This window comes from Nothobranchius furzeri, chromosome 16, assembly GCF_043380555.1.
Source record: "Nothobranchius furzeri strain GRZ-AD chromosome 16, NfurGRZ-RIMD1, whole genome shotgun sequence".
Classification (NCBI taxonomy): domain Eukaryota; kingdom Metazoa; phylum Chordata; class Actinopteri; order Cyprinodontiformes; family Nothobranchiidae; genus Nothobranchius; species Nothobranchius furzeri.
Window position 1 is genome coordinate 58,075,982 of NC_091756.1, and position 17,859 is coordinate 58,093,840.

At 40.0% G+C, this 17,859-nt stretch overlaps 2 protein-coding genes across 3 annotated transcripts in view; one reads left to right on the plus strand and one right to left on the minus strand.

Moving 5' to 3' along the window:
* Positions 1 to 6,621: 6,621 nt before the first annotated feature.
* On the plus strand, positions 6,622 to 8,352 carry znf648 (zinc finger protein 648). The gene is made up of 2 exons (XM_015962303.3): positions 6,622 to 6,711; positions 6,907 to 8,352. Exon 2 carries the CDS (start codon positions 6,907 to 6,909, stop codon positions 8,323 to 8,325), a length of 1,419 nt encoding a protein of 472 aa, XP_015817789.3. The 5' UTR covers positions 6,622 to 6,711; the 3' UTR covers positions 8,326 to 8,352.
* Positions 8,353 to 14,052: 5,700 nt separating this feature from the next.
* sec16b (SEC16 homolog B, endoplasmic reticulum export factor) overlaps positions 14,053 to 17,859 on the minus strand; it is a 26,272-nt gene continuing 22,465 nt past the window's right edge. For both annotated transcript variants that reach the window (XM_015962304.3, XM_015962305.3), the window contains exons 21-25: positions 17,255 to 17,344; positions 17,098 to 17,187; positions 16,900 to 17,020; positions 16,534 to 16,570; positions 14,053 to 16,454 (exon numbers count right to left, since the gene is read on the minus strand). In XM_015962304.3, the coding sequence (XP_015817790.3) occupies positions 16,554 to 16,570; positions 16,900 to 17,020; positions 17,098 to 17,187; positions 17,255 to 17,344 (318 nt within the window). In that variant the 3' untranslated portion in view covers positions 14,053 to 16,454; positions 16,534 to 16,553. The remainder of the gene's footprint in view (positions 16,455 to 16,533; positions 16,571 to 16,899; positions 17,021 to 17,097; positions 17,188 to 17,254; positions 17,345 to 17,859) is intronic.

Consider the following 17,859-nt stretch of genomic DNA (forward strand, 5'->3'; position numbering starts at 1 on the left):
GCGAGGAGGAGGAGTAGCAACCATTTATCATTCGGACTTATTAATCAGTCCCTTACAGATTAATAGCTACAGTTCGTTCAAACATCTTATTCTTAGTTTTCCTAATCCAGATTGCAAAACTGTAAAACCACTCTTGTTTGTAGTTTTATATCGTCCACCAGGCCTTTACTCTGAGTTTTTGGATCAGATCTCTGATTTTTTTTTATCTGATTTGGTGCTAAATACTGATAAGGTCATTGTGGGGGATTTTAATATTCATGTGGACATTGAAAATGATAGCCTCAATGTAGCCTTTAGTAATATCTTAGACTCAATTGGTTTTACTCAAAGAATACATAGCTCCACCCACTCCTGCCATCATACATTAGACCTTGTGTTGACTTATGGCATAGAGTGTGAGGAAATAACGATTTTTCCACATAATCCAGTCCTCTCGGACCACTTTCTGATAACCTTTGAGTTTTTTATAACCAAGTTCTCGAGACATGAAAGTAAATTTCACTATAGTCGGTCTCTATCTGACAATGCAGTTGCATCTTTTAAATCAACTGTTCCATCTTTACTGTCCTCAGCATCTCAGAGGCATGTAGCAGAGGGCAATATTTTCAGTTCTAACCCCTCACAAATTGATGCCTTAGTTCATCATATTAATTCGTCTTTACGTGTGGCATTAGATGATGTTGCCCCTTTAAAAAAGAAGGTAATTAGGGACAGGAAGTTGGCTCCCTGGTTTAATTCTCATTTACGAGCCTTAAAACAAAACTCTAGGAAATTGGAGAGAACATGGCGCTCTACGCATCATGAGGAGGCCTACCTATCCTGGAAAAATAGTCTTGTGCTTTATAAAAATACGCTTCAACAAACTAGAACTGCTTATTTCTCAGCATTAATTGAGGAGAATAAGCATAATCCTAAATTTCTTTTCAGTACAGTCGCTAAACTTACACAGAATCATAGCTCTGAGCCATCTATTCCCTTAGCCCTCAGCAGCAATGACTTCATGGGATTTTTTACAAGTAAAATTAATTATATTAGAATCAAAATCTTTAGCATCCTCCCTAATGCGATTTCTTCTTCCTCAGTAAGTGAGGGAGCATCAGAGGTGAGTGTAGAACCTCATCTGTGCTTGAACCGTTTTGATCCAGTTGAGCTTTCAGATTTATCAAAAATATTAGCTTCATCTAAACCTTCAACTTGCATTATGGATCCAATCCCAACCAAATCATTTAAAGAAGCATTTCCCTTGGTTCCTGCCCCCATTCTAAATATAATCAATCTATCCTTAGTAAATGGGTATGTACCACAGGATTTTAAGGTTGCTGTAATCAAACCTTCACTTAAGAAGCCTTCTCTGGATCCAGAGGACCCGATAAATTATAGACCAATATCTAACCTTCCATTTTTATCCAAAGTCCTGGAGAAAATAGTGGCCATCCAAGTATGTGAGCATTTAAACACTAATGCTCTGTTTGAGGAATTTCAGTCTGGCTTTAGAGAGTATCACAGCACTGAAACTGCATTAGTGAGAGTTACAAATGATATTCTCATGGCCTCAGATAAGAATCTTGTGTCTGTTCTAGTCTTGTTAGATCTCAGTGCTGCCTTTGACACAGTTGATCACAATGTTCTTTTAGAAAGACTTGAACATGTTGTAGGGATCAAAGGAACAGCGCTAGGCTGGTTTGAATCCTACCAGTCTGATAGATTTATTTTTGTAAATGTACATGACAAATCTTCTTCATACTCCAGGGTTATTAGTGGAGTACCACATGGTTCAGTGCTTGGACCAATTCTTTTTACTATATATATATATATGCTCCCAATTGGTAAAATCATTAGACAGCATGGGATAAACTTCCACTGTTATGCTGACTATACTCAGCTATATTTATCCATTAACCCTGATGAACCTAATCGGTTGGGTAGATTACAGGCTTGTCTTGAGGACATAGAAAATTGGATGACTCTAAACTTTTTGCTTTTAAATCAAGACAAGACGGAAGTTCTCATCTTTGGACCAGAAATCCAGAAAAGGAAATTGCTTAGTCAATCACCTGACGTGAATGGCATTACATTAATCTCAGAGAACAAAGTAAGGAACCTTGGTGTTATCTTTGACCAGGACATGTCATTCAAATCCCAGGTTAAACAGGTTTGCAGGATTTCCTTTTTCCACCTTCGGAATATTGCTAAGATTAGAAGCATACTTTCCATGAGTGATGCTGAAAAACTAGTTCATGCATTTAATACATCAAGACTGGATTACTGTAATTCATTACTCTCAGGAAGTCCACAGAATGTAGTTAAAAGTCTTCAGCTTGTCCAAAATGCTGCAGCTAGAGTTCTGATGAGAATTAAAAAGAGAGATCATATCTCTCCTGTCTTAGTTTCCCTACATTAGCTACCTGTTAAATTCAGAATAGATTTTAAGATCCTTCTTCTCACATATAAAGCTCTTAATAATCAAGCTCCATCATACATCAGTGATCTGATTGTTCCATACGTTCCTAACCGAGCACTTTGCTCTCAGACTTCAGGTTTACTGGTGGTTCCCAGAATATCTAAAATTAGGATGGGAGGCAGATCTTTTAGTTATCAGGCTCCTCTCCTGTGGAACCAACTCCCAGCCTTAGTCTGTGAGGCAGACACCTTGTCTACTTTTAAGACTAGGCTTAAAACATTTTTATTTGATAGGGCCTATGGTTAAAATCTGATGTTAGCCTAAATCTGGACAAGTGGGGGAGTAGAGGGAGGTGGAGTGTACAGTCGGTAAAGACGGGCTCTCCATTGCCCTGCCTCCAACATGCCTCCATCTAAATAGGATAGATTATCCAGGTATCTCTGTAGTTATGCTGCTATAGGCTTAGACTGCTTTAGGATGCACTGACCACTTTTCACACTCTACTACTTTCTTTTACAGTCTGCTCTTTAACTGTATTAGTTTCTGCTATTTCAGTTGTTAACTTTAATTTCTCTCTAAGTGTTTTTCTCCCCAGAAGAAGCTACAGTGATGTTCTGCTGAGTTGTGGTGGCCTCATGGAGGGGGCCATCGTCTAGCACACTGCTGCTAACCACTTAAACATTCTCCCTCTCCTGATAATAACCTTTTGCTTTCCTTGACGTTGGATATGCTACTGCTAGTTTATCCGTTTAATTATAGATCCACTAGGATAAATAAAATAAAGTTTATCTCTCACCAAATAGAATATTTACTAATAAATCACAATATAACTATAGACACATTACTTTGTCGTGTGTGTGTGTGTGTGTGTGTGTGTGTGTGTGTGTGTGTGTGTGTGTGTGTGTGTGTGTGTGTGTGTGTGTGTGTGTGTGTGTGTGTGTGTGTTCTGTCTTCTCTGAAATGCTGTGTTACTTCTACACCCGATGTAACGGGACATTTGCCTTCCAAAAAGTTCAACTTTTGTCTAATCAGTTCACAAGGTATTTTCCCAAAAGTCTTGGCAATCATTGAGATGTTTCTTAGCAAAATTGAGACGAGCCCTAATGTTCTTTTTGCTTAACAGTGGTTTGAGTCTTGGAAATCTGCCATGCAGGCCATTTTTGCCCAGTGTCTTACTCATGGTGGAGTCGTGAACACTGACCTTAATTGAGGCAAGTGAGTCCTGCAGTTCTTTAGAATGTGTCCTGGGGTCTTTTGTGACCTCTCGGATGAGTTGTCTCTGCGCTCTTGGGGTAATTTTGGTCGGCCACCCACTCCTGGGAAGGTTCACCACTGTTCCATGTTGTTGCCATTTGTGGATAATGGCTCTCACTGTGGTTCGCTGGAGTCCCAAAGCTTTAGAAATGGCTTTATAACCTTTACCAGACTGATAGATCTCAATTACTTTTGTTCTCATTTGTTCTTGAATTTCTTTGGATCTTGACATGATGTCTAGCTTTTGAGGTGCTTTTGGTCTACTTCTCTGTGTCAGGCAGCTCATATTTAAGTGATTTCTTGATTGAAACAGGTGTGGCAGTAATCAGGCTTGGGGGTGGCTACAGAAATTGAACTCAGGTGTGAAACACCACAGTTGGATTATTTTTTAACAAGGGGGGGGGGGGGCAATTACTTTTTCACACAGGGCAATGTAGGTTTGGATTCAATTCTCTCACTAAATAATAAAAACCATAATTTCAAACCTGCATTTTGTGTTTACTTGTGTTATCTTTGACTAATGGTTAAATATGCCTCAACTTCAAATGAAGTGGTGTTACATGGGATTATGGCCCTTAGGGTAGAATTTGGGAAGAAAAAAAAATCCTTGAGGGATCGGAGGCCCATGGAAAATTCCCACGTCCGTTACGTTCTGAATTAAGACTGTCTACTCCTCCGTGAAATCAATGAAACCCAAGAATGACTCAGCAGTTTTGCTGTGCAGTTTGAGAGAGTGACTAAAATGAGTGAATACAATAATCATTCATGCCCAAAGTCTGAGCAAAGCTTACACAGATTATGCAGCTTTTTTTTTTTATAACTGAACTCTTTTCAGTTACATTCAAACTTGATTCAGTCTGCATCATTATGAAAGTACAGTTTGAAGTTCTTGAATTCACCTTAAACTATTTCTTCTTTTGTCTTTTGCGAGTTCACAAAGTTCCTTATGGTGGTTTGGTAAAAACGCAAACTAAACAACAACCTTGTGAATCCCAAATGGGATTTTGGGTGACGCTCCTCAGATATTTGTTGGTGTAGCTTCTGCACCCAGGTTCACATTTAACGTCACTGTGAGGACATTACGTAAGGTCACCTCATCCTCAACAGCCATATTGTGACAGCTTTCAGTTGACAACCACACACAAAAAACTAAAGTCCTTTCCCACTGTCAGATCATTTGAACTGAGATTAATTAGTGTAAAGGAACCTGCATTTTCATTTGTAATAACATCACAGAACATGCTGTATATAATTAATTTCGTGCTAAAATTAGACAAAATTTATACACACTTTTGATAAATGTGTTCAGCATATAATCTGTCACGTATGTGGAACGATGGAGTGTTGAGGATTGAGGACAGCAACACATATTTCCTCAATTAGAGGAGTTAATTATTCAAATTTCCATTGGCCAAATAAAATCTGATTTTTTCCAGTTAGCCGCTCAGATAAACAATGGTGGCATAGCGACATCTAGTGGTTTTTACATGAACTGCTTAATATTTCAAATTAGGTTTCAGAATCAGAAGGGTTTTATTGCCATACATGAGAGAAATCACCACATTAGGAAATTGCTGCAGTACTTGGTGCAAAGAGAAAGATAAAAATAAGAGATAAGCAAATATAGGAAGTAAGATTATAATCATGATAAAATAATAATATAAATTGGCAACAATTAGAGTGTATGTACTAATCAGAGTGGGTCAGTACAGGTACAAACAACCCAGGGTCTTGTGACTAAAACCAAGTGATTAGAATCCTAGGGCTCTAGGATTGTTATTCATGAGTCCAACTGCAGAAGGGAAGAAACTGTTCTTGCAGTGAAAGGTTCTGGTCCGAATGGATCGGAACCTCCTGCCAGATGGGAGCGAGTCACTGTCCTGGAGGTGTAAAGGTCCTGTATGGAGGGGAGTTTGCAGCCATTGACCTTGAAATTGATTGAAATGTTCTAAAACTGGGCGTCACAGTGGTGCAGTGGTTAGTGATGTTGCCTGGCAGCAATGAGGTCCTGAATTTACCTCCCTGCAAGAAACCAGCATGCTCCCCCGTGCACGTGGGCTCCCTCTGGGTGCACTGGCTCCTCCCACAGCCCAAAAATATCATGTCAGGTTGACAGGATTCTCTAAATTGTGCTTAAGTGTGAGTCTGTGTGTGCATGCTTGTTAGTCCTGTGTGTCTGACTTGCCCTGGAAACCTGTCAAGGGTGTAACTCGCCTGCTTGCCCAGAGACTGGAGATGGGCACCTGCAACCCTGTGTGGATAAGCGGGCAAAGAAAATGGATGGATGCTCTAAAACTGATCTAATAAAGCAGAACTAATGACTGGTACCTGTCAAAAAGAGATAAAGACCTAACTGATAAAAGCAAAGCACCTTAATAAATAGCTATGCTGCTTTCCTCCATTCTGAATTTGATTCCTCTGTCTGTAATGAATAGATATAATGCACCATAAGATTCAAGGCTGCTGTAATTAATATTATAACTGGAAATAACTGCTTGATTTGTCATACTGCCCCCAATAAGATGCCAATCATAAGCCATATGAGCCATTCCTAAAACAAACAGACAGCAAATAAACCAGAGATGTTTCAAATTACATAATAAAATGAAATGTAAACTTTCACAAAGTTGCCGTTTTGTCTCTCCGGTTCACTAAAGATTCCTCTCAGTATTTTGGTAATGTGAGACAGGATTTTGTGGGATATTTTTTATTTGTTTTTTATTTTTCATTATTTTTTGTTGTGGATTTCTTTTAAAAATCAGTCAGTGGGATGCTCTGTCTTGTAGTTAACCACTGTAAAGTTAAAGGTTTATGTGTCTGAATGGCGTGTGACTAAAAAGGTTGTGCAAACAGCTGGTGAGCTGAGTGACAAGGAGGTAAAGTGAGCCTGCCTTGCTGCTGCTGACTTGCAGGATAGATGCTGACCCGGAGACGGCTGCTGCCAAACTCCGCCCACAAAGTCCGCCAGACGTCTTTCCCAAAGTCAGTCAAGACCTCAGGTTAGTATATCTCTGTGGCATCTGTTGGACTTGACCTGCCTGAATAAAGACTGAAGGGTACGTTACTCAATGAGATGTATTAAACTAGAATCCAATGTGCATTTTATTTTTGTAGAAATGTGTTTTTGTTAAGGTTTTATTCAGGGGGTCATTTCACATTGCAAAGATAATGATTCATGCTGCGGTGAACTGGTTCACTCATGGTCTGTGTGCCAGAGTAGTAAAATAAAAAAATGTTCTGTTATCCTGCAGATGTCTAACAGAACAGCTGTTGGGAAAAGAGGTACAAGGACATGCGAAGAAAGACTTGATTTCCTGACAGATGGACTCATGAAAGCCAAAAGTCACATTGTGAAAAGTGACTCTATACTTGGCGAAGTTGGAATAGATGTGGGCTCACCAACAGAGAACTGTGATAATGGAATCCACTACCTGAACCCTCTAACGCCAAACTGGTCTCTGGTGTCAAAGTTTGCTCAGCTTTCACCTGCAGAGGAATTAGAAGCAAGTGACAAGCAAGACGACTCTGGAGCCAAGACCAACACCGTTTTTGCCGATAATAACGAGACTTCAAATCAGAAGGAAAGAAGCTCCATCTCACACATAAAGAGCCAAAATGAAGTTTTGGGCCAAAAGAGGACTCCTAATCTCAAAGACTTAAATCCTGAGAAGTGCTCTGCAAACAAAAATATAAGCGAGACCAAAATCCGAAATGGAAAAAGCCCGTCTGATAAGAACTGTCCCAAAAAAAGCAAAGAAGACAAAGTCTCTCAGTTTTTGGTGGCCATGAAAAGACGGGGATTGATCGACGCTGAGGATCGTCCCTTCAAATGTACACATTGCCAATGGGCTTTCAAGAAGCTCTGCAACTTACAGAGTCACTTACAAACCCACACGGGCCTCAAGCCACATGTGTGTGATATATGTGGCAAGGCTTACTCGCATCAGGGCACGCTGCAGCAGCACAAGCGTCTGCACACTGGTGAGAGGCCGTATCACTGTCCTTTCTGCGCTAAGACATACATCTGGTCCTCAGATTACCGCAAGCATATCCGCACGCACACGGGTGAGAAGCCCTACACCTGTGACACTTGTGGGAAGGATTTTATCCGCTCCTCTGATCTGCGGAAGCATGAAAGAAACATGCACACCAACAACAAACCGTTCCCCTGCACACACTGCGGCAAGACTTTCAACAAGCCCCTCTCCCTGAAGCGCCATGAGAGGAAGCACCTGGGGGAGAGGCCCTTCTCCTGCCCCGACTGTGGAAAAGCATTTGCCCTTGCCAGTCGCATGGCAGAGCACCAAAAAATCCACATGGGAGTGCGCCCGTACATTTGCTCCGTGTGCTCCAAGTGTTTCACAAAATCTTCCAACCTAACAGAGCACGAGGCCATTCACAGCGGAGTGCGCCCTTATAAGTGCACCGACTGTGGCTTGGCGTTCGCCATGGCCTCCCGTCTGGTTCGTCACCAGTTTATCCACAACAATCAGAAACCCCACAGCTGCATCGGCTGCAGCAAAAACTTCAGCCACCTGGCTCAGCTGAAGCTTCACCAGGAGCAGACTTGTGCTGGGAGGATTTTCGTTTGTGTGCAGTGTGACAAATCGTTCCTGTGTGCCACAAAGCTTGCACAGCATGTGATCGAACACAAAGAAAAAAGTGTGTGAACTTGATTAAAGACGGGCAGTGATCTACCACAACGTGTCGTCTGCTCCGTAGCTCTGGATAGTGTCAAAGACAACAGGCCCAACTCGGGTCAGGGGGCACCACAATTTATTTATAAATATGTATGTTGAGTTAAAAACTCTCCCTTTCTTCTCTATGGTGCTGAGTTTAATAGCTTTTGTATTCTAATTTTATTAGACAACATTATGGGGTGAAATATCAGCAAAAGTAATAATAAATAAAAATTGTATTAAATTTTATCAATTAAAGTCAGACTTTGCTTTTCAACCATGCTTCAAATGAATAATAAAAAAAATAAACTCATGGAACAGGCCCGGACAAAAATTATGGTACCCAAACTTTAATATTTAGTTGCAAAACCTTTTGAGGCAATCTATTCATGTAACTGCCAATGAGACTTCTGCACCTCTCAGCAGGTATTTTGGCCCACTCCTCTGAGCAAACTGCTCCAGTGGTGTCAGGCTTGAAGGGTGCCTTTTCCAGACGACACGTTTCAGCTCCTTCCAAAGATGCTCAATAGGACTGAGGTCAGGGCTCATAGAAGGTCACTTTAGAATAGTCCAATGTTTTCATCTTAGCCTTTCTTGGGTGTGTTTAGGTGTGTGTTTTGGGTCATTGTCCTGTTGCAAGACCCATGACCTGCAGCTGAGACCAAGCTTTCTGACACTGGCCAGTACATTTCTCTGTAGAATCCCTTGATAGTCTTGAGATGTCGTTGTACCCTGCTCACATTCAAGACACCCTGTGCCAGATGCAGCAAAGCAGCCCCAGAACATAACAGAGCCTACTCCATGTTTCACAGTAGGGACAGTGTTCTTTTCTTGATATGCTTCATTTTACTGTCTGTGAACATGGAGCTGATGTGCCTTGGCAAAAAGTTCCATTTCTGTCTCAGCTGTCCATAGGACATTCTTCCAGAAACTTTGTGGCTTGTCAACATGTAGACTGGCATATTCCAGTCTGGCTTTTTTATGATTTGCTTTCAACAGTGGTGTCCTCATTGGTCGTCTCCCATGTAGCCCACTTGGGCTCAAACAAGGATGAATAGTGAAATCTGACAGTGATGTTCCTTGAGCTTGAAGTTCACATTGGATCTCTTTAGATGTTTTTCTGGGCTCTTTTATTACCATTTGGATTATTCATCTCTTTGATTTACTATCAATTTTTCCTCCTGTGGGCACATCCAGGGAGGTTGTCTACAGTCCCATGGATCTGAAATTTCTGAATAATATGTGCAACTGTAGTCACAGGGGCAGCTAGCTGTTTGGAGATGGTCTTATAACCTTTACTTTTAACATGATTGTCTATCATTTTATTTCTAATCTCCTGTGAAAACTCTTTCTTTCACTTCCTCTGGTCCATGTTGAGTTCAGCAAACACCGTGTCACCAAACAACTACCTGAAGTCACAGTCACTTCTAGGGGTGTCGGTACAGGATCTGCTCGGGTGCAAGATCGGCTCGGGGTCCTTCGACTGCCGATGACGTCAAAGTACGGCAAACCCACTCGGACAAAATACACTACACATCTATACTGTTGGAAAGAATTTAGCAGTTTCATTATTAAAATAATGTTTCTTAAGATGTAAGTTTGTGTTTATAATGGTATTTGTAAAATAAAACACTATATTGTATTCATAAAGTTGAACTCCTCTTTGAGCACATCCCTTGAAGGATCATAGGTATTAGCAACACCTGTGAAATGTATTTGCAGGAAAGAAGTGTGTCCCGTTTATTGAAGTATTTTGTGTTTAGAGTTTTTGACGTCTTGTCCATGAGTAGTTCAGTTACGCTCATAGCTGCTAGCCAAAACTCTGGAGTTAAAAGTTTTCTGGCTTTACTAAAATACCTGTCTGTACTTATTTGATTGATGGTAGTTTTACTTTCTATTAGACTCCAAATGTAATCATTTCACACGTTTCCAATTCATAATTTGTAAGAATGTAATTGGTGATATTAGCATTAGCATAAGGGTTTTTCCACGTATATTAGCATTGCGCTAACCACTCGCTGCCAAATTGCAGCCTTTACGATTAGAAAATCTCCTTTTGTCACATCGCAATTTAACTGCACATGCAGTTAATCGTTCAGCCCTAATATACATGCAGCTCTATGCTAAAAGTGTATTTTCAAAGAGTTAATGATGGATTTCTTTGTAAAAGTTTTCCATCTTTCCAACAGAAAGATTTGCCTGGACCAACGTAACGTGATAACAACGTAACATGATAACAACGTAACATGATTACGTAATTCCGTAAGGTTCATGTTCAGCCAATCAACTACTTTGACGTCATGGGCAGTCGACGGAACCCGAGCCGATCTTACACCTGAGCAGATCTTGTACCGACAGGGGCACCATCATTTTGGTTCAGGCCATTTCCATGATTTTATTTTATTTTTTTTTTTATAATTTTGCTGAAGCTTGGTTGAAAAGCATTGTCTGACTTTCATTGGTTAAAATTTCATAGAAATTTTATTACTAGTTTTCTTGTCCGGGGATTGGACCGCCAAGGCTCCCGCCTTGGTCTGCCACCCGATTCGCATTGCACCGGACCCTTCATGTTCCTCCTGCGGGTGGTGGGTCCACAGTTGGACGAGCCCATGTATCCGGTTCGGGCTGGGCCCGGCCGGGCCCCATGGGCGAAAGCCCGGCCACCAGGCGCTCGCTCACGGGCCCCAACCCCAGGCCTGGCTCCAGGGTGGGACCCCGGTAACCCTCCGGGCCGGGTACTCCGACTCTTCGTTTTAACCGCCATGAAAGATCCTTCGAACCGTTCTTTGTCTCACCCTTCACCTAAGACCAATTTGTCATGGGAGACCCTACCAGGGGCACTAAGTGCCCCAGACAACATAGCTCCTAGGATCATTAGGGCACTCAAACTCCTCCACCACGATAAGGTGACGGTTCAAGGAGGAGAAATGAGTTTCCTCCGTAGGGTGGCCGGGCTCAGCCTTAGAGATAGGGTGAGGAGCTCGGACATTCGGGAGGGACTCGGAGTAGAACCGCTGCTCCTCCGGATCGAAAGGAGCCAGTTGAGGTGGTTTGGGCATCTGGTCAGGATGCCTCCTGGACGCCTCCCCGGGGAGGTGTTTCGGGCATGTCCTGCCGGCAGAAGGCCCCCGGGTCGACCCAGGACACGTTGGAGAGGTTACATCTCCAATCTGGTCCGGGAACGCCTTGGGGTCCTGCCGGAGGAGCTGGTGGACAAGGCTGGGGAGAGGACGGCCTGGAGCTCCCTAGTTGGGATGCTGCCCCCGCGACCCGGACCCGGATAAGCGGAGGAAGACGAATACGAAGACGAAGAAATTTTATTATTACTTTTGTCAGATTCAAGTTATTTCTGTGACCATTGTGTTGTTTTTTTTCACTGACTACAGGGTACCAACAGTTCTGTCCACAACTGTAATGCAATTGATGACACACACAGGTTGTCTTCTTTGCATTTTAGGTATTAAGGAATATTTTTGGTTTCTGATTCCGTGACTTTCCTTTAAAGGAGCATCTCTGACCAAATCAGGTAATTAAGTTAATTCAAAGAGATTTTCTGCCATTATAAATTATGTTTTGTGCATCTATCATAACTATCATCTTAATTTCCTCTGAGGTCACTGATGGCCTAACTGTAAGGAGTTCAGCCAAGATCAGTGTCTGTCGATGCAGCCTTAAAAGGGCTCAACATTTTCAGAGCTATTTACAAAAAAATTACTTAAAAAGCTTTTACCCTTCCATCGATGTTGATTATGCAGAAGACAACTATGCTTTTTATGCAAGATTATGTATCATCTATGGGGTGCCATTTGTAAAGTCAAACTGTCATAATCTAAAAGCAATATTTTTGGTTATTTAGCATACCATAAGAGAAAAAATTGGGAGTTCACTTTTTTGAAGTCATATTTTCATCATGTTATTCATACATTTATAAATGTTATAAGTTTCCAAATAAATATTTAGTTAGCAAGCTAAATATTTAATTTGTAGTTAAATATTTATTTTTCAAACTAAATATTTAGGCCTGATCTAAATATTTAGTTTGTAAAATAATTATTTAATTCACTAACTAAATATTTAATTTACTAATTAAATATTTATTTTTGAACTAAATATTTAATTTGTAAATTAAATATTTATTTTCCGAAATAAATATTCAGATCCCAGCTAAATATTTATTTTGGAGCTAAACATTTAGTTTGCAAAATCAGTATTTGAGAAATAAATATTTAAGTCTGACCGAAAAATATAAAATATAGTGTGGAGCTAAATAACATCGTGGAAAATAAATATTTAGCTGGTACTTAAACATTTAGCTAATATGCAGATTCGCTTGCCAATAAGCGGAAGTTGGTTACCAAAATAAATGCTGGATCTCGCTAACTTCTTTATAAACTCTTGCTCCGAACCAGAACTTGTTTTATCTCCGGTTCTATTTTTCTGAACATGTCCGACGTGTTGGCTGAAGAAGAATAAATAAAATAAATATTTTATTTACAAATTAAATATTTAGTTCCAAAATAAATATTTAATTAGTAAATTGAATATTTAGTTAGTGAATTAAATAATTCTTTTACAAACTAAATATTTAGATCAGACCTAAATATTTAGTTTGCAAAATAAATATTTAACTACAAATTAAATATTTAGCTTGCTAACTAAATATTTATTTGGAAACTTTAACATTTATAAATGTATGAATAACATGGTGAAAATATGACTTCGAAAAATTGAACTCCCAATTTTTTTCTCTTATGATATGCTAAATAACCAAAAATATTGCTGTTTGATTATGACTGTTTGACTTTACAAATGGCACCCCATAAACACCAGCAGCAACAAACTGTAGTGTTTTTGATGCTTTTCACATGTAGGACATAAAAGCAAAGTTGCACCCAGGATGATGTGTGTTTTATCGGTATAATGCTGCAGTTGGTGAAGAGTCATAAATTCCTCTCTGATGTGGTCAAAACTACCATATTTTAACATTATCTACCATCATAACTGTTTTTGATTATCACTTTGAATCAAAGTGAACATTATACAAAGGCTGTGTGTTAGATGTGGATTTAAACCAGTGGATAAAATAGCAAGTATGTAATAACACTGTCATTGTTTTGTATGCCTGTATATGGGATGCTAGCACATTATTTTAGAAGACAATTGATTTCACAAATACCAATAAAATACAATTTTCTAAGTACAGGTTTTAATTTGTTTGAATCCAAATGTTAAAAGTCACATTTTTTTTAATTATAATTAGAAAATAAGAGCAGCTTGTGTTTAGTGTATGTAGTGGAGCAGGAATAAAAAAGTTAACATTTATATGTAGAATATGAACAAGTAGCTCTTTCAGAGTGCTGCTTTTGGAATCTGATGACTTTAAATGATCCAGTGTTGGGTGTGAATGAACTGGCACACTACTGACAGGCTGAATGCAGTGACTGGTATATTGTTCGTGTGCGCTGGATTCTTGGCCACTCACACTTGGCTTCTGCAGACTAATCGTAAAAGGATCCAACACCTGCCATGTTGTCACTCGCTCTACTCTAAGTGAAACGTCTCTTTTGGCATCACAGCTCTTTTTTGGCGGTTGTATGTATTGAATGTGTGTTTATTATTTTTCTAAATCCAGAGAAGAAAAACAAAATCAAACAGTTTCTAGAGAACAACCACTGAGGGAAGATGATGGCATCTTATGATTAAAAAAAACACACAAAATTTAAGTTGTTATTATTATTATTATTATTATTATTATTATTACATTTTACCCTGTTCCTTAGAATACAAGCATCTATGCAAACACATACACTTTATGCATCATTGTAGTCTTGCAAATGAGTCAATAGAGTTAACAAAAAATGTTTCACTTTTTGTTATTTTGCTTCCAAGCAGCCACTGTTTTTGTAAATTCTTTAAAGTGGTCGGATTCTGATCATTATTCAGTCTGCCTCTTTGCCGGTTTTTAAGAGTCGACTGAAAAACTCTTTTTTGTCGATTAGCGTTTCCAGAACATGTTTGAAGTCGGTTTGCTTTTATGTTATTTTTAGTTCTTGTTTTTAATTGCTGTTTTATTTCTTGTTAGGGCGCTTTTATCCATTGTTTTATCCCTTAGCCTCATGCTCTACGTTTTATGTTCTACGTTTTAACTTCTCTTTTTATGACTATATGTCTTTTCACAGTGTGTTCTAGCACCATGGGTGCCCGGAAAGGGTTGTGGAAGGCGCTGTATATTAATAAAGCTTTGATTGATTGATTGATTGATTGATTGATTGATTGATTGATTGATTGATTGATTGATTGATTGATTGATTGATTGAGTGATTGATTGATTGATGATTGATTGATTGATTGGATTGGATTGGATTGATAAAAAGACCAACGCTCTTTTAAATTGTATTTTTTGACAATTTGTCAATTGTAAACACGTTAAAACTCATTAAAATAGAGGTTAAACATCGTTTTTGAAAGAGCTACATCTAAAAGTTGTAATCTAAATCCAAATATGTAGCTAACATATAATTCAGATTTTTGTTAAACAGAAGTCTTGCTCAATCATAATCAGGGTAACACCTAACTAACGCCCAAGCCCCTTTGATGGTGAGATTTCTTTAAACATGGGTCACTCGTCAGAGTTCCTGTCTCTGGTCTCGGCTTTATGACAAACTCACACACTGTAACCTTCACAGGGTTGTTGTATGCAGGGTCTCCTAACCCTGTAATTGTTTGGTTACTTCTGCTTTAGGGTAGACGGATGGGCATTTTGTTTACTACTACTGTATCATATTTCGTTTTACATTTACAAATATCTTTATTTGGATCTGATAACACATATTTATTGTTGAAAATCTTAGCCGTTGCTAAATGTGGCCAAATATGGCTGTTCATGTCTTTAACAGGCTGATACACAAAAAACTTGTACTTTTTCACCACACACCGCCCACAGCGCTGAAATGGTTACAATACGGTTTCGGTTACAAAAACTGGACAGGAAGTGAGTGCAAGGACGTAATTTTCACTTTAGAAGTGTGTGTGTGTGGGGGGGGGGGGTATCTTTACAGTATGTTCTAATGGGAAACAGGCTTCAACACAAATGGTTGTTTTCTGCTTGGTCCTAGAGCTCAACCAGTGTCAATTTAATATAGCGTAATATTGTTTTTGGTTGGTAAAAAGTGCAGGGGTCAAAGCTTGACTTTGGAAAAAGTGTGTGTGGGGGGGGGGGGGGGGACATGTCCCCCCCTGTCCCCCCCAAAATTACGTCCATGAGTGAGTGAAAAACAAAATTAGCATCAGAAAAATAGAAGAGTCAAAAGTCTGGCTGTTTGGAAGCAAAACATAAAAAACAAGTGGTTTATAGCAGAATATTGTATACTGTCATATAAGACTAATAAATAGCTTTTCCACATAAAAGCAGCAAAAATCATGAACACATAAACAGTTTGGCTCTTTAAATATCTGTTGGCAAATGAAAGCAAACAGCTTATTGGTCACTTGCCAGTCAGAGGATCCTCCCTGTTCTCCCTGAGGTTCCCCACACTTGCATTCTTACATTTTGGCAGAGTGACGGCATGAGAACTTGCTTTTCAGATTATCTGCACATTTACAATATGCAAAATCACTCAGTCCACATCCACAGAGACTGAAACTCTCAGCTTGTAATAACCACAACAAGCATTAATATAAATGCAGATGGTTTTAAATAAATGATGATAAACGTCCACACAGTGAAGCTTGTGGATTTTTATTTTTAGTTAAAAGTTTGTGGAAGCAAGAAAAAACACGTTAGGAAATGAAATCTCCATTTAGGGTGCATGAGTGAGCCCTGACTCTAGCTGCATCCTTGGTATAAAAATGGTCACTGCGGTGAGTAAAGCTATCCCCCTCCCCAAATAGGTTCTGCACCTCCTGGAAATTTCCCACCATCAGCTTTTAGGAAGCACACCTCAGCTGTCTTAGTCGGCGGAATATGAGTTGCAAGTATTTCTGTATCCTACATTCAACCTGACGGTGGCTCCTCTGCAGGGGGCCTGAAAGAGCACCCCCCGAACGAGAACGTCAGCGTTGTCCATCCAAGCTCGGTTAAATCGTGAAAGTCCTGAATTCTGGTTCAGAGCGGCATCGCCCTAGAAACATACATGGAAGTTTAAAGTGAGCTCATTTACATCCAAGGAACCAAATGTGTTCATCCTGCAGGAACTTTACCTGCTTTAGAGGTAGCGCTCCTACCCCAGCTGCTGGCCTGTGAAAAACACACTCACTGAGCTAAATAAAGGTTGAACATCGCTGTTGGCAGCTAACTTTTTCAATGTTTCAAATTTCAGCGCAAAAGAACTGAAACATCATATCATGACTGGAACTGGACACAGTCACATGCAACACGTGTAAACTGCAGCACCACAGAGGTGACACTGCTCCTGCTAGTGTGTGTGTGTGTGTGTGTGTGTGTGTGTGTGTGTGTGTGTGTGTGTGTGTGTGTGTGTGTGTGTGTGTGTGTGTGTGTGTGTGTGTGTGTGTGTGTGTGTGTGTGTGTGTGTGTGTGTGTGTGTGTGTGTGTGTGTGTGTGGTCACCTGCTTTCCTTGAGAAAGGATTTATCCCGGCAGCAGAGGGCGCTGATGGAAATGCACCAGGAGGGGGGCCTGCAGGTGGAGGGGGAGAAGAGAAGCCAGCCGAGGGGGAGGGATCCAACGACTGACACCCACAAACATCTTACATCACTCAGACCAAACTGGCTTTAAAGTGACATTTGACATCAGCTGGAATCTTACTGTCTGAGCTGCTTTCTGCTCCATCGTTTCCTTCTGGGCATCGCTGGTTTTAGATCTAAACCATTGTCTGAACCATCCTGTCTTTGGGCTCTGCCGAAGCACAAAAATTGTAATTTTACAACACAACAGCTGTTACTATAAGGGGTGATTTACCTACCTCTTTAGGGGTCTCAATGGGCTCTTCGGATCCCTCTGCAGTTGCAGGGATGTCCTGCTGACTCGTTTGACTGATGTTGAGCTCCAGCATCTGAAGGTTCAAAATACACAAAAAAAAATTTTGTGGAATCAATTATTACCCTTCGAAGCCATTGTTTTCATTGTTGGTGTATTAAAACCACTCAGAAAAAAATATAAAAATCAGAAGGAAATGAGAATTATTGAGAAAAAGTTTGAATGGCATTTTTAGAACACAAGTATTAATTGACAGAGGATCTTTTGTCCGTGCAAAGACCGAGTCTGGACGTCCTACTGATGTGGTCTGGATTGATGGACTCAACATAGACATCTTAGGTGTGTTCTTGCTGTGCGTTATTTCTAATTCCATGTTGTCGTTCTTTTTTAAAACACACAAATGGTTTTGTAACCTGTTATTGACGCTACAGTTTCGCCGACGGCAGCCGGTTTGTGTGTTTTAAAAAAGAACGACAACATGGACTCAATATAGACATGATCTGCACGTCCATGTGACGTTGACTCTTTTCAGGGTTATGTTTATTTCATGTAACTACATTAATTGGTTCATTTTTTAACACAGCAAAAAGT

Excerpts from the sequence above, each read along its gene's own strand:
- znf648 (XM_015962303.3), top strand. The coding sequence starts at position 6,907 with ATGTCTAACAGAACAGCTGTTGGGAAAAGAGGTACAAGGACATGCGAA.